Source organism: Purpureocillium lilacinum (genome assembly GCF_023168085.1).
Source record: "Purpureocillium lilacinum CBS 284.36 DNA, scaffold_9, whole genome shotgun sequence".
NCBI classification, from domain to species: Eukaryota; Fungi; Ascomycota; class Sordariomycetes; order Hypocreales; family Ophiocordycipitaceae; genus Purpureocillium; species Purpureocillium lilacinum.
In genome coordinates, this window is record NW_027072119.1 from 1 (window position 1) to 18539 (window position 18539).

General features: G+C 60.2%; 2 protein-coding genes and 1 non-coding gene across 3 annotated transcripts; 1 reads left to right on the plus strand and 2 right to left on the minus strand.

The window, feature by feature from the left end:
• Nucleotides 1–940: 940 nt before the first annotated feature.
• PLICBS_010620 (uncharacterized protein) lies at nt 941–2127 on the minus strand (the record flags this gene model as incomplete). Its single annotated transcript, XM_065601964.1, has 5 exons — nt 941–992; nt 1054–1265; nt 1366–1410; nt 1488–1667; nt 1885–2127. The coding sequence occupies 5 exons, from the start codon at nt 2125–2127 to the stop codon at nt 941–943; spliced, it is 732 nt and encodes a 243-aa protein (XP_065458036.1).
• A 2354-nt stretch (nt 2128–4481) lies between these two features.
• PLICBS_010621 (guanine nucleotide-binding protein subunit alpha) lies at nt 4482–5779 on the minus strand (the record flags this gene model as incomplete). Its single annotated transcript, XM_018318364.1, has 4 exons — nt 4482–4525; nt 4586–5142; nt 5209–5551; nt 5662–5779. 4 exons carry the CDS (start codon nt 5777–5779, stop codon nt 4482–4484), a joined length of 1062 nt encoding a protein of 353 aa, XP_018183889.1.
• An 11832-nt stretch (nt 5780–17611) lies between these two features.
• Nucleotides 17612–17761, plus strand: PLICBS_010622. Its single transcript has one exon. It is a non-coding gene; the product is annotated as a tRNA-Arg (tRNA).
• The last annotated feature ends 778 nt before the right edge of the window (nt 17762–18539 follow it).

The following is an 18539-nucleotide window of genomic DNA, read 5'->3' on the forward strand; positions in this document are numbered from 1 at the left end:
ACGCGTCCTTGTCGAGAATACCGCGGGTTTCGCGTTTTGTCCTTTTTTCCTAGTCTGCCTCGGGCTTGATTGATTCTGCGGCATTCCGACACCACCTCTGCGGACCACACGGGCCGTCGATCGAAGGATGTTGGGGCGTTGTATGTGAGGGAATCGGCTGTTGGCGTGGTTCTGCACGGGAGACGCCTTCTGTGGCTGGGTTCTTTCGCTCTGGATCTTTCAAGGCCAGTGCCCTTTGTCTCCTTTCATTTCTTTCATGAGTTCGTTCATCCCGGAAAGGAAATTGTCCTGTACATTAGTACTTCTGGTTTTTGCTGACCAGGCATCGAGCACGCCCGTGGGCAACGCTCTGTGTCTGTCTCGGTCGGCCACCGGTCAAGGAGGATGGAATTGGGGGCTACTTGAAGGGGCTTGGGCGTCTCTATAATTCTTTTCTCGTACATTCGAACAGCAAGTTTGTCTCTTGATTTCGTGGCGGCTCGCAGCTGCACAGGTGAATCACGTAACATGTCTTGAATGCCAGAGCAGAGAAGAGCAGAGCAGGCTCGCAGGTAAGTTAAGGCCCTGAGCTCCCGGGCAGCCTCGCGGCACGACGGCTGGCTCACCCGAACATGCACAAGGTTACGTTGTCCTTGCTCGCGTGGCGGTTGCTCGCAGCTCGGGCTACGTGGCGAGGCAAGTCTTATGAGGGTCTCAACGTCACCGGCGATACGAGGTCAGCAAGGGGGGTTGCAGGCTAGGCTTGAAACTAAAGATACTCTGTAACCTGTACGGCTGGCAAATACAAAAAAAAACTGCTAGTCATTCCACCGCCGACGACGTACGGATTAAATTCCAAGGGGTAGGAAGCCAGCTCCTAAGACGACCACGAAAACGAGAGACGGTTAGATACAAAAAAAGAAATGAGAGAGCTTGCTCTTTTTTGTTCGTTTCCCCCGGCCTAGGCCGTGAAGAACCGGCGGACCTTGTCCTTGCTGTGGCCCTTGCCCTCGCTGTGGTGACCAGAGGCGGCGACGACGGGTAGAGCGCGACGAGCGGCCCCGGACACGCAACTTGTCGTTGCCGTTCTTGTTGTTGTTGCCGCCGCCGTCGATGGTGTTGTCATCGGTGCCGCCGCTCTTGTTGCCGCCGTTGGGGGAGCCGTTGTCGGCGCCGGGAGCGGGAGAGGCAGGTCCCTTGGTGTCCTTGGCGGGGCCGGTCAGCGAGTTGTCGTCGGTGCTGCCGCCGTTGTTGTTGTCGCCGGGAGCCGTCCCGCTGGTGGAGTTCTGCCCTTCGGTCCCCGATTGGAAGACGACAGCGTTGCCAAAGGGCCCGGCAGGGCTGGTATTGAAACATTCATGACGCAGACGTTGTCGCGTTGCCCACTGTCCCGGTGCAGCTCAGTCCGCGGGGGACCCTGAACTTGTATTCCTGCGTTGCTGTCAGTGCCTGCGTGTCTGCCTGCCTCAGGGTGCTGCGAGGGGGATCTCGAGACCTGAGAGACGTACAAAGTTCTGGTTGATGTTGTCGGCGCGCTTTTGGAGGGCAAAGCGGGCAAAAAGCTTCGAGACGATGTTGTTCCGGCCGGCATTCCCACCACCACCGTTGCCGCCGGCGCCATCGGCCTGCTTTCGAATCTCGCCCCGCTGGCCGGGAACCTGCACGAGGTTCTCAAGCTCGATGCTTGCCTGAAATCGCCCTTCGCGGTGGTGTCGACAATGGCCCTGACTGGGCCGCCGCCATCCTTTCAAGCGCGAGGGAGGACCAAGGTCAGCGTCAGGGCTCAGACACAGATGTTAGGCCAAAGAAGATCGCGAAATCTCGCACACGCGTTGCGCAGCCGAGACGAGGGCTAGGGAAGGGAAAGAGACGAAGGGAGAAAAACAGAGATAGAAAAAGGCTCACCGAAGTGACGACATGCCACTCGCCGCCGATCCAGCCCTCCCCGTTGGTCCGCACCTTGGGCACGCTGGCGCCCGCGTAGGTCATGGCCCTCGCGAACCCGCTCTCCATCTGCGTCCGGCCGTAGGCGGTGGTGACGCCCAGACCCACGCTCTTAAGGTTTGCCTTTTGGACGGGCGAACCGATTTCCGTCCGGGCGACAGGGCCTTCGGTCGCGGCGGTGCGGATATAGTTGAGCGGCGGCATCTCGTCGGGCGTTAGGTCGCCTCGCTGCGTCGCCCGACCGTCAGCGAGGTGCGGGCTGGAGAAGGGGGAGGGTGGGAGACGAGGTGAAAAACAGACGATGGACTCGCCGACGATTCTCTTCGTCTACGTGACCACCATCGCCGCCCGAGACGTACATCTCTCGCAGAGGAAGAGACATGGGGCGGATGGGGGATACTTACGGCACTCTGAGGAAAGCCATGGCCCTCGACCAGCGGAGAGACGGCAGCCAGCGCCGCTGCGAGCACGGTGTTGTACGAATACCGCATCTTTGACAAGAAACGAAGAGAAGAGAGAGAAAGATATTTAACCCGACGTCGGAATATACAAAGAGATACGACCCAGCGTATCGTGTGAGAACCCGGCACGATGAAGACTGAAGAACTGAAGGTGAGTCAACCACTGCTAGAGCTTGGAGAAACGAGACCCTATCCAGGAGAGAAGCCAGACGGTCTTTATACATTTCATCCTCCACGGTCCCATGTCACGAGGCACCCGGATGCCGACATGACCGCCGATCCGGAAGATGGCGAGGTTCCCTCGCGCTTGATCCTCCAGCCTCTTCTCAGGGGTGCTGCTGGATCGACCAACGTTTGGTTTCGATCGTCAAACGGTTCCGAGGCGAGCAGCGACGCCCGTTCCGCCTGGCGTCCGGGTGTCCAGGAAACGACGATGGACCACACACACATCACCAGACCGCTTCCGAGAGAGCCCCGGCTGCGTTTCAATCGTCAAACTCCCTCCGAGGCAAGCACCGCCGTGGCGTCGTACGGCCAGCCAGCCGCTAGCAACCTCTTGCGGCGACGGTGGTGCATGTACAGTACAGCGCAGGATGGATACATGCCCCCTCGCGAAGCCCGCTGCTTCGGCATGTCTGCGTCTCAACATCGCAGCAGCGCCAGTGGCTCGGGCACCGACTCGGTCGTCAGACGCCGTTTCGAGGCGCCCGCGGAGAGCCTTGGTTTCCAAAACGCGAGGCACTTGTGAGCCCGCCGCGTCTCAGACCGTGGCCGAGGGCGACGAAGTCGTTTCGATCCTCGGCCTGCTCCAAGTCCGGCCGCCCTTTTCGCCTACGTACCATCACGCCTCAGTCATCGGGTGGTGGTTTGGTTTGGTTTGGTTTCGATCTTCAGACCGTTTCAAAGTGCTCGGCCGGCCTTATTCATGGGCCGCCCGCGCCCCGGCCGTTTCCGCACGCCACGCGCGCGCTTCCCGGAGACCATGGCCGCCGCAGGAGTAGGAGGAGACGAGTGTATCTTAACTGGGAAGTGCGCTTTTCCCGTGGACGGTGACATGGAAGCGAGAAGCTCATTGGAGACCAATCATTCTTCTCGGTTTGACTACCACCGCTGCTATCATTGCTACCGTTGCTGTCGCTGCCTCACGATACCCTTCCCCGTGGCGGCCGACTGGAAAAGACCCGGGGCCCAAATAGCTCTTCTCGTTCGGAATACGAGCCTAGGCATGTATGTAACGCCAGAGACTGCTATGTCGTTTCACCGAAGGTCGCATAGGACTATTGGTAAGCCGCGCGAGCATCAGTCTGACTCGCGAGCGATGCTTCACAGAATATACTTTCACGCTGGTGCAACGGCGCGTTTATGCGCCGCTGCAGTGACCAAGAGACTGAGGCGGTATGTGTTTAGTCGCACGAGGAGCTGGAACCAGGATAGTGTGACCTTGTGGAGCGTTATCCTCAATCCGGGCCGGCTCATCCACCCGACCATGGCCGACGCCCTCCCGTCCTCTTCTCTAGACAATGCCTGCATCTCATCTCTCCGCTCGCCGCGGCCGCCGCAATTCATCCTCCCGCGACTTCGACCCACGAGTATAAATTCGACTCACCGACAGAAAGGAGCGCACGCAACAGGGCAGAAGAATGCGAAAGAAAAGGTAGGGAAAAGGGGATTTCGTAATTAAACAAAGTAGATGACCGCCACCGTCGCATCGTCTTGCCAGATGCAGGAGTCCGTTCGCCCGAAAACCTCGCTACTGCGTCTCTATTTCCTCGCCCGTTCCTGCGCAGGGGCGCATTGCTTGCCCCTGCGGCATGTCGTCTCGCGGTCACGCGCACTCCCTACACTTGCGCAGCTCCGCGAGACGCCGGGTATCATCTGCACTCGAGCAAGACGCAGCGTCCGCGTTTCGATCCGTCAAGGAGAAAAGGGCGACCAATAGAGCGGGTTGCGGGATCTTTCCAGATCTTTCGAAGCGCTGTTACGAGTACAATGAAAAAGAAATCATGAGCCGTCTCTCCGTGGCCCTTCGGGTGGTCGTAATCGAGTCGGAGGGTATTCGTGTTTTAAAACAAGCAAATCGAGAAATGGTGCAGTCGTTTAGATCAGGCCGCACAGCCGGAGGTTCTCCTGGATGATAATGTCTAACAAGCACCGTCAGTAAACATTGTCGCTTTCTCCTGTGGCCATTCAGGAGCACGTACCGTTAACGGCAGCCATGACGAATCGGATCTGCGTGGTGTCGGTGGCGCAGGTGAAGTGAGTGTAGATTTGCTTGGTCTCGTGCTGGTTGAGGCTGACGAAGCGGTTGAGGATGTAGTCGCAGGCCGCCGCATAGTCGTCGCCGCCCTCGTAGTCGGGGAAGTAGTTCTTCATCGGGCTGACGGGCAGCTTCTCCTTGAACCGATCGATCTTGTTCAGGAAGAGAATGATGGATGTCTTGATGAACCACCGCGAGTTGCAGATGGAGTCGAACAGCGTCAGGGCCTCCTGCATGCGGTTGACCGTCTCGTCCTCAAACAGCAGCTGGTCGTACTCGGAAATGGCAACGAGGAACAGGATGGTGGTGACGTTCTCAAAGCAGTGAATCCACTTCTTTCGCTCGGATCGCTGGCCACCGACGTCGAACATCCGGTACGTCAAATCACCAATGATAAAGGTGGTCTCAGTGATACCCGTCGTCTTGACTCGCGAGCGCAGAACGTCCTGGTCATTGGGCATGTAGTCGGGGGCAGCGATGCGCGCGATGTTGTCAAAGTAGCTGCACAAAGGTTAGCGCGACGGTATCCAGCTATGGGTCAACGCCCACACGCGCGAGTGAACTTACTATCTAGCCGAGTCGTTGAGCTGGTATTCGCGCGAGCGCTTGAAGCACTCCTGCACGCCTCGGTCCTTCCACAGGGCCTCGATGGCACCGCCGACTTCCGGGGGAAGAACATCGCCCTCAATCTGGGCCGGCTGCATGAAGATGGTCTGGACGTGGTACTCCATGCGCTGGTCCTCGAGGGGCAGCTCGAGCGACTCCATGGCCTCGAGGATGACACGCATCGACTGCACCGTGTTGCTGAAGATGATTTCCTTAAAGGACTCGCGCTCATCGCGGGAGTAGCCACCCTCGTGGATGAGCTTCATCTGCTTCAGGATGGTCGACTTGCCGGATTCACCAGCGCCTGCGATTCATCAGTCAGTGATTCGGGTCGGCTGAGCTGGCTGGGTGACCAATGCGGGTGCACCGGACGGTCCCAAATGGCCACGGCGGATAGAAGCCCGGGGTACATACCGAGAAGCAGCATCTTGATCTCGTTGCGCTGCATCATCTTGTCTCTCTTCAACTGGTTCTCAATCTCCTCGTTCCGGGCCTTGCCCTCCTTTTCCTCGGTGCTCATGCCGCAACCCATCTTGACGCTTCGTCGACGGCTGCCGCGACGTGTCTTTTAAATCGATTCGATTCGAAGAGGAGGGACTGGAAAGGGACTCGTTGACGAAATGAATGGACCAGAGACGCTCGGCAGAACTGCAGCAGGGCAGGCGGGTCAGCAAAAGGGGTCCAGTCCAGAAGGCGCTTGATGGCGTCGCAGCGGGCGTGAGGGTTGACTGCGCCGGAGAACAGCAAAGAAAAAAAAGGAGAAAAGAGATGAAGGAGTGGAAGTCGGGATATTTCCACGTCGAGTTGAGATTGGAAATGCTAGATTGCATGTCCGGCAGACGCATGAATCGTGCCAGACGCAATGGAAATGGGTTCGCGCCGCCTCCTGGCGACAGGAGCAGCGGTCGGGGGCTCCGCCAAAAACGGGGGTAAACAGCAGCTGAGCTGGGCAGCACAAGAACTTACCGGTCCGGACGGCGGTGGCACTCGCGTCGAAGGCTGCCAATCGACAGATGGACTCGAGTATAGGGACGGTCGGGAAGGGCGAGATGCCAGGCGCGCTCGATGGGCGAGAGGTTGAATCGGCTGGTCTCGTCGAAGAACAGTGCTTCGCGACTGGATTGGAGAACCTGGACGGAGATTGGGGGGGGAAGAGATGGGAGGAGGAGGTGGGAAAAGAGGAAGGGCTGGCTGGGGGAGCCTGGACCTCTCTCTAGCCAGTGATGGAAGGAGAATGGCGGGATAGGGAGCCAGGCCAGCCAAACCGCAGGCGGCGGCGCTCATTGGGTTATTAGCTTGGACTGCCCTGCACCCTCACTTCAGTCCAATTCACCCGCCGGGGGGGGCGGGCTCTTCAGGTGTCTGGCGGGTGTCGAGCGCGACGGTTGTGCTAACAACGGGCGGGCGTGCACTGAACGCCGGGGCAGGTACCTGGGGCTGCGGCGCGCTTTGGTGGCCTGGCCAGGTACCTTTACTTGGTACGGTGGAGGCAGGGAACTGGGGGGGAGAGAGGGCCATCCTCAAATCCAATCCATCCCCAGGCCGGGCAAGCTGCTGCACGCGCCCGCGCTGGCGCTGCCCTGTGCTGCACTGTGCCCAGAGCTCCTGGGAGCAGCGCATCGCGGGCGGGACCGTGCAAGGCCACTGGCTGGGGGGAGCTACGGCGACCAGCCGCAGGTGGCCCGACTGGATGGCAGAGCCCCACTGGGGTCCGGCGGGGGGGAGACGCGATCCGCACGGTGGAACGGTACCGCGAGCGCACGCACAGCCGCCTTGCCGAGGCGGGCGGTCCCACGGGGATTTTGCAGCGAAATAAGGCTGCGGCGGGCCCCTGACCCCCAAGTACCCGGACACAGTGCACCTTCCACAAGGTACACAACAGAGCAGCCAGGAGTTGCAGCTTGCATGGCGCCGGGCCGCCAGTCCCTCACCCCAGTCCAGTCGCACCAGCGGCACCGTCTCAGCAGCGATCCCCGGTACTTGGTCGTCCGTACCTGAGGTGACCCTCCCCTCCCGCTGCCACCACGGTGCACGCAGTGGCGGCTAACGGGGAGGACGAGGAGGGAGGGGGTGAGAAAATGGCAGCCCGTCTGTCTGTCTGTCCGTCGACAACCAAGCACGGTCAGCAGCAACCTCCGCCCAACAAAGGAGAGGGACGAGCAGAGAGGTTGCTTCTTCATGCACGTCCGCGCGCAGCTCTCTGCCCTGTTGGTCGGCGGGTCGGGGGCCCGCCGGCCATTCAGCTTAAACGGAGGGGCCGGGTCTTTGCGCCTCCACCGCGACGACAATGGACGACGGCTGCCGCCGCCGCGACGACAAAGAAGCTCGTGCAGGCCCTGCTCCGACCGAGATGACGCCCACCCGCCAGAGAGTGCGAGACGGCGGTGCGGGATGGGGGTCGCAGACTGGCCACACGCGGCGAACTGAAGGCGGCCACCCCGGACAGGAACCTGAAATGGGCCGGGGGGTACTAGGTAGGCCGTTCGCCGTCTGAGCTTGCTGGAGGTCTCGCAGTTCCCCTGGCGTGCCTGGGCAACCATGTCTAGGGGCGAGCTAAGGGGGATTGCGGGCTCAACCGTCGCCGGCTAGCAGCGAGCTTCTCTTGGGACGGGTGGGTATTGGCCGCTCCTCGGCTCCGTACAGTGGAGGGGGGACCTGAAACCCCTACCGGCGCCTTACTCGTGTGCCTGCCAGCCATCGTCGACAGCGCGTCCCATTCCGTCCAGAGTCCCGTGAGGTGAGGTGGACAGTTTGGGCTCGGCCGGGCCGTCGTGGAGGGCTGCGCCGAGCTCATGCATTTCGACGCCCGGCGGTTGATGAGCCCGGCCGGCTGATCGTGCAGGGCATGAAGGCGCAGCACCAGCACTTGATGCGGGCGCAGGCAGTGAATGAATACGAAGGCGAGCCGCGTCGGGGCGAGCCAATGCTGACGAGAGTGGTGTTGATCGCCGGCAGTGTCAGCGTCGGCGCACGGAGACTCGAGCGCCTAGCGGGCCTGTGCCTTAGGTACCTGCAGGGCTCAGACAGTGGGCACATGGCCCGCCGCTGGACACTCGCTGAACCACGGCTCCGGTTCATGGTCGTTCTTTCTGCAATAATAAACTGAATAGATGCAATGTCAGCCTTTCTATAGTGCAATACGTGCAATACGTACAATACTCCGGTTTGTCCCCTGCCGCGCAGTCACCTTTTGCTGCCCTCCATCAGTCGCTGAAGTCGCACAACCCATCGACAACGACTGCAAGCACGAGACGACCAGAGCATAACTCGTGAGAGCGCCTGCGCACACGGCAATCGTCTCATCGAGGGTGTCACACTGTTTCGGCCGTGTTTGGCCCTTTCTCTGCTGCGTGTCTCTGCAGTGCAGGCTCCTTTTCTTTGTTGCCAGCGGGCGACGAGCGCAAGCCTGCGCCCAGGTCCATGTCGCCTCGCCGCCGCGCCGCCGCTGCAGGATCCACCGCCCGCAAGCAAGCAAGCAAGGCAAGCAAGCAAGGCAAGCAAGCAATCTGGCCCCCATGGCCCATGGCCGCCCAGCAGTGGTCAGATCGCGAAACATTGCGAAATGAGAACCCTGTCCGCGCAAGCGAAGACACGCGATGTCTCGTACGAACGCTGCTGCACGCTCGCGCAATTCCCTGTACTACTACTACTCCGTACTACTACGAACATACAAGAACGGAGTACATGCATGCCTGCTCGTACATACTCGGACGTCCATGCATGATTTCGTACTTCGTGCAAAGAACGTACGGACCTTACTCACCCGGCAGGGGAGAAACACCCCCCGGCGACCAAGGAGGCATGCAGGCAAGCAAGCAACTCAGCGCGCCCCCGTCTTCGCACCTTGCGTGGGCGCGGCGAGACATCACCGATTGCCGGGCAGCAAGCCATGCCTGCCCGCCCCCCATGGGTCGTCATGCGGCACTTGGCTGCGAGACCTGCAATTTCCCGGCTTACTCGTGCCCTGTCGCCCCCAAACTCCGCCAGCGCTCATCTCACCCCCCCAATGCGGTCGTGTAATACAGCACTTCGTACAGGGAACGGGTCTCTCGGCTCAGCGAATATTGGTTGCGGTTGCCGTTCAGGCGCACGAGTCTGTCCTTGACGATGTGGAAGCTCGGGGACCGTCAGGGGTCGTGATGCTTTCCACGGAGTAGCAAGTGCCAAGAACCCCGCGCCAGAGGGTACAACGCTTCGCATCAACCTGGAAGTATTGGCTCGTTACAACTTGGACGGCAGACGGACGGGAGCGGCAGCCCGTCCGCTCGCTCCGTCGTCATGCTGAAACCCGCGTATCACGCCTCCCGAGAGCCATGGCTCGCCAAGCGCCGGGGGACCCCTACGATGGAAGGCATCTAGAAGCAGGCCCCGTGCTTCGCACAGGCACTGCGTGAGACGTCCAATATCGCGACATGCCTCGCGTCAGCCTGTGCCGCTTCCTTGACGTTCCCGGTGGGGGCCAAGGGACTGTCCAGAGGAAGTCATGTTTATAGGCACCGCGTGGCCTGGTAACCGGAAGGACCGATAAAAGACAGATCCCGCGTCATGGCAGCGAGGATGTCCTTCAGTATCGCACATCGACAGCTGTAAGCGACGTGCTCAAACTTAGTCCGTATATGCAACCGTGTATGCCATCGGCATGCGAGCTTGGGCCTTCCCACACGACGTGTTGGCCCGTCGCTCCTGTGTAATGTGGCCCCTGGAGGACATGACGCAAAACTCCGTCTGGACGGCGAACAAGCTTTGATTCCCTGACCGGATGACCTCAGTCCAGGGGCCGTAGATACGAGGCGCATCGCCGAAGAAGAGATGGCAATCACCAACGGCTGTTTGAATTCTGCGGCTTCCAGAGCGTCTGTGCTTTGCAGCCTTGTCCCGTGGTTCTGGTTCTGCATATTACGGCTGGTCCGTGGAGGAGACCCCAGCTCTGTAGCACAGTCGTGTACGAACCCGGGGCAGCCCGCACTGACGACAGGTACTCCACGCACATGTCAGATAAGGTTGGCAATTCGTCGCTGGCCTCCATCTGGATAGATCCAGACGGGCAAGTAAACACGGATGGCGCACTTGAACGATCGAGAACTGCTCAGACACGACACGTGCCCGCGTCCGTCCGTGTGTGTGTGTGTGTGTGTATTTTCCGTCCAGCGGCCGTGAGGCCGCTCAGGTCCCTTTGGGGCACAGGACGTGCTGGGCTAGTGGGTCTATCCTACGTTATCGATACAGGTTCTGGTGGGTCTCTCAGAGATTACCTCCAGGTGTCCCCTCATCTTCCCATCGCGAAAAGTAAACAAAACCACCATCCAGCATTTCATCGGCTCTAAGGCGCTCCAATTCGTGCTCGGTGCCCGTCAGCGGGTCGTTCAAGCGTGGCATCCAAGTGCCGTATTCTAATAGCCTCGAGAGAGGCTGTCAGCGGAGGCTGCGAGAGCAGCCTCAATTGATCCGGGCGGGCAAAGGGTGTTGCAGCACCCTCCGCCTGGACGGGTCACAGAGTGAGAAGTAACAAAAGAAAGAAAGGGAGCGATCACCATCCACCATCCGCCTAGTGGCGAGGACACGCCCATTCGAAGAACGAGCTTGCCTTCGCCAGCTTGACGAACTTGTCGAAGTCTCTGCCTATTGCACGATTGACTGCCGCAGCCGGTGAGGGGGCCAGCCTCATCCGATGTCGCGGCAGGATCTTTCGGCAATAGAAGAGATGACTTGGTTCTTTTCGTCGGCCACATGAGCATGTCAGCCGCGCGTCGTCGTGGTTGAATCTCTCGTGGTAGTCGGCAAAGTCTCCGTGACGAGACCGCGCCGCGAGCAGGTGGTGGAGCAGTGGTCGTGGGAGCTCTAGCTCTGGCGGGCAGCCGGTAGTAGGCTTGAGATGCAGTGGCTTGTACTGGTCGGGTGCAGAGGCGTCCCACCAGGCTTCAAAAGCGTCTCTGGACTGCTGCCGGGCAATCCTGCGCAAATGAGCGAGTGTTGGGAGTGCGTCTGCGGGTTCGGGCAAGGAGGTGGCCGCCTTCGCCAAGGCGTCCGCCTGCTCGTTGCCTGCAATGTTGGTGTGGCCGGGGATCCAGCGGACCTCTGTGGCGCCATGCGTCGTGGCCAGAGCCTGAAACTCGAGGAAGGCTTCCTGAGAAGAGTCCGCGGGCGTGCCTCTCAGGCAGTTTGCGACGGCGAGATTATCGAGGCACACAAAGATGCGTCGTGGGCTAGGGAGGTTCAGTGCAGCACGCAACCCCTCGAGGGCACCCTTGGCTTCTGCATCGAAAACCTCGGCTGGGCCAAGGCGACCGTTGCCACTCGTCAAGGTGAGTCCATTGCGATGAATCACATAACCGTACCCAGCGGCCTTCTCCGTGGAGAGGGATCCGTCTGAGTAGACGATGAGCGTCTCACGAGGGATAGACCGGAGCCATTCCAGGAAGTCTTTTGCAGACTCGTCTTTCGACGCGGTCTGTAGGGGCGTCGCGTGGTCGTCGAAGCGGCGGGGGAGGAGCAGTGGTCGTTTGCTACGAGGTAGCAGCTGATCGCTGCGTCTGAGTCTAGTCCGGAAAGCCTCGCGAGGCATCTGGTACTTCAGCTTGATTGACCTATGGATGGTCGGCGGCTTCGGCTGCAGTGTGCGTTTTGCCAGCGGGTGTGCCTCATCCACACGCTTAAGGCGGGCTGCGAAGCGCATCCGGCGAGTTTCGAGCAACTGGGCGATCGGCGGGATGCCACTCTCACGATGCAGTGCGGCGACAGGCGTCGTCCTCCAGACTGGCAGGACGGCACGCATAGAGTTGTGAAGCGACTTGTTCATCTTCCGCAGCAGCTGCTGGATTCTAGAGGAGCCCTCTTTCCTGGGCTGGCTCCAGCGAGGGCTGCTCAATCCAGGGTACCAGGCCTCGGCGCCGTGGAGCAGCACTGGCTCGACACAGGCTCGGACGGCTCTTTGTATAGCGCTTGGGAGGGGGCCGTGTTTGGTGTTTGCAAGTCCGCGGAGATGGTGCGCCACGGCCTGCGCCTTGGCAGTCCATTTCTCGACATGGGTCTTAAACGTCAGGGTGCTGTCAAGCCAGATACCTAGCCAGCGCATCGCCTTTTCCGGGCGTCTCACGCCCTCGTGGAAGATAGGCGGCGACACCCTGGGTTTGGTTCGGCAGAAGTGCATGACCTCGGTTTTTGCAGGGTCGAAGCTTACTCCGTTGGCGGCGCCCCATGTTACGAGCTCGCTGACATGGCGCGACGCCCTGTTGGCCGTCATCTCTAGCGAGTTTCCTACGCATAGGATACCGGTGTCGTCGGCATAGCCGAATCGACCCTTCGGATTGCCCAGGCGATAGATCGGCTCTGTATAGAGCAAGAAGAGGATGGGCGAGACGGGTGAACCCTGCGGCAGCCCGCACTGCAGTGGGGAACTGGGTGTGGTAATGTCCTGATATCGCACGCACGCTGAGCGGTCTGACATGAACGAGCCAGCCCATCGTGCGAGGTGATCGGGCCATCCCTGCTGGCGCAGACGGAGGATCAGTCTGTTGCGGAGGACGGTATCAAAAGCCCCCTGAATGTCCATTGTCACCAGTGTGGCGACCAGTCCGCGCGCGAATGCTTCTTCGATGTCGTGCACGAGAGCAGCCACGAGGTCGACAGCGGATCTCTTCGGTAGGGCTCCAGCTTGTTGCGGATGGAGCACACCATAGTGGATGGACGCCCACGCTAGACGGCGTGCGATGAGCCTCTCAAGACCCTTGCCTAGGCAGGAGAGCAGCGAGATTGGTCGCCAGGCGCGCGGTGTCGACAAATTCCGACGACCCGGCTTCGCTATCATGACCACTTCCGCCTCCCTGAATGGTTGCGGATGGTGGCCTAGTCGGAGGCAGCCCTCGTAGAGGCGACGGACATGTTCGCCGATGATATGCCAGGCGGCTTTGAGCATATTGACAGTGATGTTGTCGGAGCCGGGGGATGTGTTTCCCGTGCGGATGGTCGCGTCCTGCACCTCGGCCAGTGATAGATCCTGGGAGAATGGTATCGCTTTAGTCGGGGCGACTGGGACCCACGGGTCGGCAATGTCGTCTTCTGAGGTTCGCCTTTCCAGCGTGGCTCGTCGGAGGGCATTGGCTTTGTCGAGCTGCGTTTCGTGTACCACGCCATCCACCTCGAGGGGTGGTGGTTGGAAGGCACCTGGCGACTTCAACCATCGGACGGCTTTAAACACAGATGAACTGTCGTTGAAGCTGTCGATGAGATTGCGCCAGTATAGCCGTTTAGCTTGGCGGACAACCCTCTGGAAGTCCTTCTTGGCGAGCTGAACATCCCGACAAAATCCAAGGGGATAGACTCTTCTGATCGCGCGGTATTCCGCTGCGGCCAGGCGGCATTCCTCGGTCCACCATGGGGCGCTGCGCCCTTGCTTTCGAACGGGGCGACCGGCCACCTTCGCCGCCGCTTGGAGGAGGCGCACCAGGGCGGATGCAAGAGCATCAAGGTCGTCGGTGGTTGTCGTCGGGGCTGGGATATCCACTGACCCATACTGGACGAGATCTACGAACCGCTTGATCTCGTCTTCCGTCGTGACGCGGACTTTTCCGGGTGGTATTGGCGCTACGCCCACCTCCGGGAGCGCTATGCTGAGCGTGAAGTGGTCGGAACTAGTGGCCAGATGGTCCTCCACGACTGCCTCGGACAGTGGTACATTCGAGAAGGCAAGGTCTATGGTATTTCCATGCGGGTTTGTAGGCACGTCGGTCGGGTTGAGCAGGCTGAGACGAGACTCTGATGCCCAGTGAGCGATGTCGTCGCCCCGGCCATCGAGACGACCGGTCTGCCAGCTGTAGTGTTTAGCGTTGAAGTCTCCCGCGACCAAGCACCTGCTCGGCGGGCTCCAGGCGAGGAGTATGTCGAGAGCCCCGTCGAAATCAGGCTGTCGGTAGCAGTTGACTATCGTCGTATTGTTGATGGTGAGCCAGAGAATGTCACGAGTTGTCGCGGGACGTCGTTGGTCGGCCGTTAGGCCGGGGCGTCGCCGGACGTATGTCATGACTCTTGGGCGGGTAGTATTATTGGTCCAGCTATCGACTGGAGAAAAGGTATCATATGCTGGGTGAGTTTTGGTGAGACAGCAGCCATATTTAGCCTCTGTCCATGGCTCTTGCAGCAGGACAACGTCGTATTGCTCAGAGTCTGCAAGGGCGAGGGCGCAGTCGTGTGCTGGTGGGATCTTTCCCACGTTCGCTTGGAAGATTCGCAGATTCTTCTTGCCGTTTTGTGGAGCACGGGTATGCCTCGTCATGGGTCATGCGCGATGGGGTCGATGCGTCGCTTCTTAGAAGGAGAGGCAGGCCCGCTCGCTGGCCGAGGAGTCGTATCCACGATGATGTATGGTGGGGTTATAGTCATGGTTGGGCTGAGAGTCGAGGTCTCGCTCCCAGCTCTTGAAGTGTTGGCTTCAGGCTCGATTTGGCTGTCGTTGGGCTGGGGAGCGCTGGGGGGCGAGCTGCCGGGCATGCTGCCGGGCGTGCTGCCGGGCGTGCTACCGGGCGTGCTACCGGGCGTGCTACCAGAAGCAGAAGGGCTAGCGCGGTCGTTCGTCTCAGGAGCGCTCAATGGCGCCGGTCTGGGTGAGGGGTTCACGGTCTGAGGCGATCCTCCGTCCGGTTGGGAGAGCGCGTTCGCCTGAGCCTTGCCTTGCCTTAGCTGGGCCGATAGCTGGGCACCCATTTCTCGGACGCGGGTTTTCTCTTCCTTGGTCAATCGGCGGAACGCGCCATGGGATCGTATGGGACGTGCCGGGCATTTCAGAAAATCTGCGGCATGCGGTCCGAGGCAGTTGCCGCACTGCTCCGGCGCTACGCAAGAGGAGTCGTCGTGTCCGGCCTTTCCGCATCGCTTGCATGTCGGTCGGCGGTCACAGCTATGTCGGGCGTGGAAATCCCAACATTTGTCGCATTGGCTGGGCACGGTCGGTTTGTCAATGTATCGGGCCAGTCTGCTGGAGCCAAATAGCCTCCAGGGTTTCTGGGTGGGCTCGAGGAAAGACACTATGAGCGTCTTGTTTGGAAGGTCATTTGAGTCGTGTCTGCTCGGGCGAATGCTGACGGGTGTCAGCCCGGTTTGGCAGGCAATTTCGTCCTTGACTGCTGTGTCGTAGTCGGCTTCATTGCCCTGCAGGTCGGTGAGTCTGCGAGGGCAACGGGATACGACGTAGGTGTACCATTTCTTGCTGACTTCGACGGATTTCGCGCCCAGGTCTTCCGCCCATTCGGACTGGCGCTGAACGATGAGATCTCTGGTGGTAGCGTCCGCGGTGCGAATAGCCCAGCCCGAGTTTACGGGAAAGGCTGCCGGAATTTGGTGGAGGTCGATGCCGGCTTTCGCGGCGATGTGGGTCCGGATCGCGTACGATTCGCAGTTCCTCGCCGGTGCTTCGGCGTCGAGTCGTACGAAGACCCGGAGGTCCTCTTTCGGTGGGGCGGGGATTGGTCGTCCCTGGAGACGTATGTCGGCTGTTTGTTGTGGTGCGGGCAGCGGGGCCTCAGCAATGGGAGTGGCGTGGACCCCAGGGGGCTGGCGAGGGCTGCGCCCAGCGACGACGCTGCTGTACGTCGGCGCCGTCGCGGGGGGCAGTATGGAGAGAGACTGGCGCCAAAAGTCGAGGAAGCTGGTGGCGAATTGGTTCGCGAAGGTGTGCTCAATCCCGGACGTGAATTGCTTCGCGGCCTGGTCAAATGATTCGCAGAATGCGTGGAAGACTGCTAATTTGGCGTTATAGGCATCCGTTTGCTCTTGGGCGACCCTGTTGGCGCCTTCGACGATGGAGACGGGCTCCAGAATGGGTTCCAGCGAAGGCCTGTACGACGCGTATGCGGGCTGTGCCCCTTCCGTAGCAGCAGAGTGGGAGAGTCGGAGTAAAGGCGAAGATGGCGTCCGGGCCGGTCGCCGGGGCGCCGGCGAGACACCGATCGGCCGGTCCACAACCGGAGAACTATTTCGGAGCTGGGCGGCACGGGCCCGGTCGGCGAGAGTTAGGGGGATATGATTGTCCAGATCGAAGGGATCTGAGCCGGCATGCGAGCCCATGGCAGTTGCCATGGCCGCTGCCAGAGCCAGCGCAGCGCGCGGCTCGAGGTGTTGGTGGTGCAGTTGTTAGTCAATTTGCTGTAAAATACGCTACTTTCTTAACAATTGCATGCCAAGAAAGTATGATGACAAAGGAAGGTGCCCGCGTCCGTCCGGCGGTCGAACACTGCGAGTGCAGGGTAGCCATTTTGTATGTGAGTACGAGTACTTGGTGATCGATGCCGAGCTGTCAGAACCGGCGTCATGGGAACAGAGCCGAAATTGGCCACACGATGGCCAGCAAATGATGCAATCTCTTGGACCCCCCAGGGCTTCGGGGTGTTTTCTCGAGAGAGACGAGGCCCCCCTCGGACATTGACTGGGCGGCGACAGGGGCCGCCATGCCACATGGCTTGGCGGTGATTTTCCCAGGGGTTCCGCCGGACCAGTGGCGCCTCCTCCGCTTTATTATTGACGCCAGCTTCCGGTCATGTGAGGGGCTCACGGCGCTCGCAAGGGGGAACCAGCGCGCCGTCAGATTTCAGACGGCTGCCATCGGGGCCTCGAAGGGCCTGTAGAAAGGGTCTCAGATGGGCGGACGGCGTGCAGGGTGCCCGGGCGGGCTCTCGTCACAGGTTGGTGCTTGCTTCGGCGTGCACAGAAGTGTGAAATGTACTTCGTACTCTTCCGTGCTCTGTAACCTCGGATGGTCCCGTCTTCTGTGCGGCGATGCGCAGCAGCTGGGAGGGACTGCAGTCCACGGAACGGCGAGTACGGGGTCGTACGTAATGGGCGCCACTGCACGTCATTGGCAAGGCGAAATGTTCGCCGGACGGAGAATTGCGAAGATCTCATTGAGCTGAAGCGCTCTGACGCTGCAGCCTGCAAATTGGCGGTGATCGTGTCGCTCTTCATCAGGCTCGGGGAGTCGGGGACCTGGTGCCTGGATGCCCGCGGTGGGGGGCGCACAGGAGGGTGAGAGCCCCGCTATCTGGCTACATAAAGAAAAACAAACACTCCATTCCCCAACCAGCCAAGACACTTTGGCCGAGTGGTTAAGGCGATGCCCTGCGTAAGTTCCAACGAGCAAAACAAGGCTAGCCTTCAGTCGTCTAACATCCAAACCAGTACTGCACACAGTTCCAAGGCATTGGGTTCGCCCGCGCAGGTTCGAATCCTGCAGGTGTCGTTCTTTTTTGCTCTTTTGCCATCCTAACTGATGCTTGACCACGTCCTTGATGAGCCCTGTCGAGGACGTGCCGTGCTTTTGCCGACTGAGGCCGCCCCTAGTAGATGAGACATTTTAAGCACCGTGCAAATAACCAACTCAGACACTTTGGCCGAGTGGTTAAGGCGATGCCCTGCGTACGTCATAACCGAATGAACATCAACACCGTGCATCTTCTAACATCTACCAGTACTGCGAGCAGTTACCAAGGCATTGTATTCGTACGCGCAGGTTCGAATCCTGCAGGTGTCGTTTCTTTTTTTTTGCGCCTCTGGGCAACTGGTCCAGGTTGCTTTTTTGGTCAGCTGGATGAAGGAAGGATGATGAGGATGATGGATGACTCCATGGATCGTGATGATGCGCCGGTGTTGGTCGCTCACGATGGTGTCCGCACGCGTCTGTGTGTGACATTGGCGCTGAGAGGCAGTTGACATGTCGCCCGAGGTGCCAGACAGGGGCCAGTTGGCGTTGCTTTTTGGGCCAGCGTGCTTGGTTGATCGCTCCTCTTTGCACCCACGATGGTCCAGACTCTGGAGTTTGCTCCCACCTGCGCTGCGCAATGTGGCTTTCCACGGTAGGATGTGTGGCTCTCCGCGTCCCCTCGGCTGGTGGGCGCCTTTGGTTGCTGCCCGCCCGGAGGCCGCAGTAATTACGGGTCCAGTCCACCACCTCAGCTGGATCGACCCGGCGGTGCAGGCCGAACTTGCGCTGAACGGAGCCCTGGAGGCGCCAAAGAAATGGGACGTGGGCGGCTCCAATGCCGCTGCAGCGCTGCGGCTGCCCCTCCGCGGCGATGCCGAGCGGGCCCTGGGACCGAGAGCCCGCCCTGAGAGATCGTCCAGAGGGCCCACTTCACCCCCAAACTCACACGCCGCCCAACGAGCGCCCTCGACGACGGAACGGCACCGCGCCGCGCCCACGGTAGTACAAGTAAAATAGTCGATCCCGTCGTGCATCGTCAACCATTGGCGCTTGTCCTCAACACCACGCACGCTCTGCTCGGACTGCCGCTGGTGTTCGTCGCCATTGG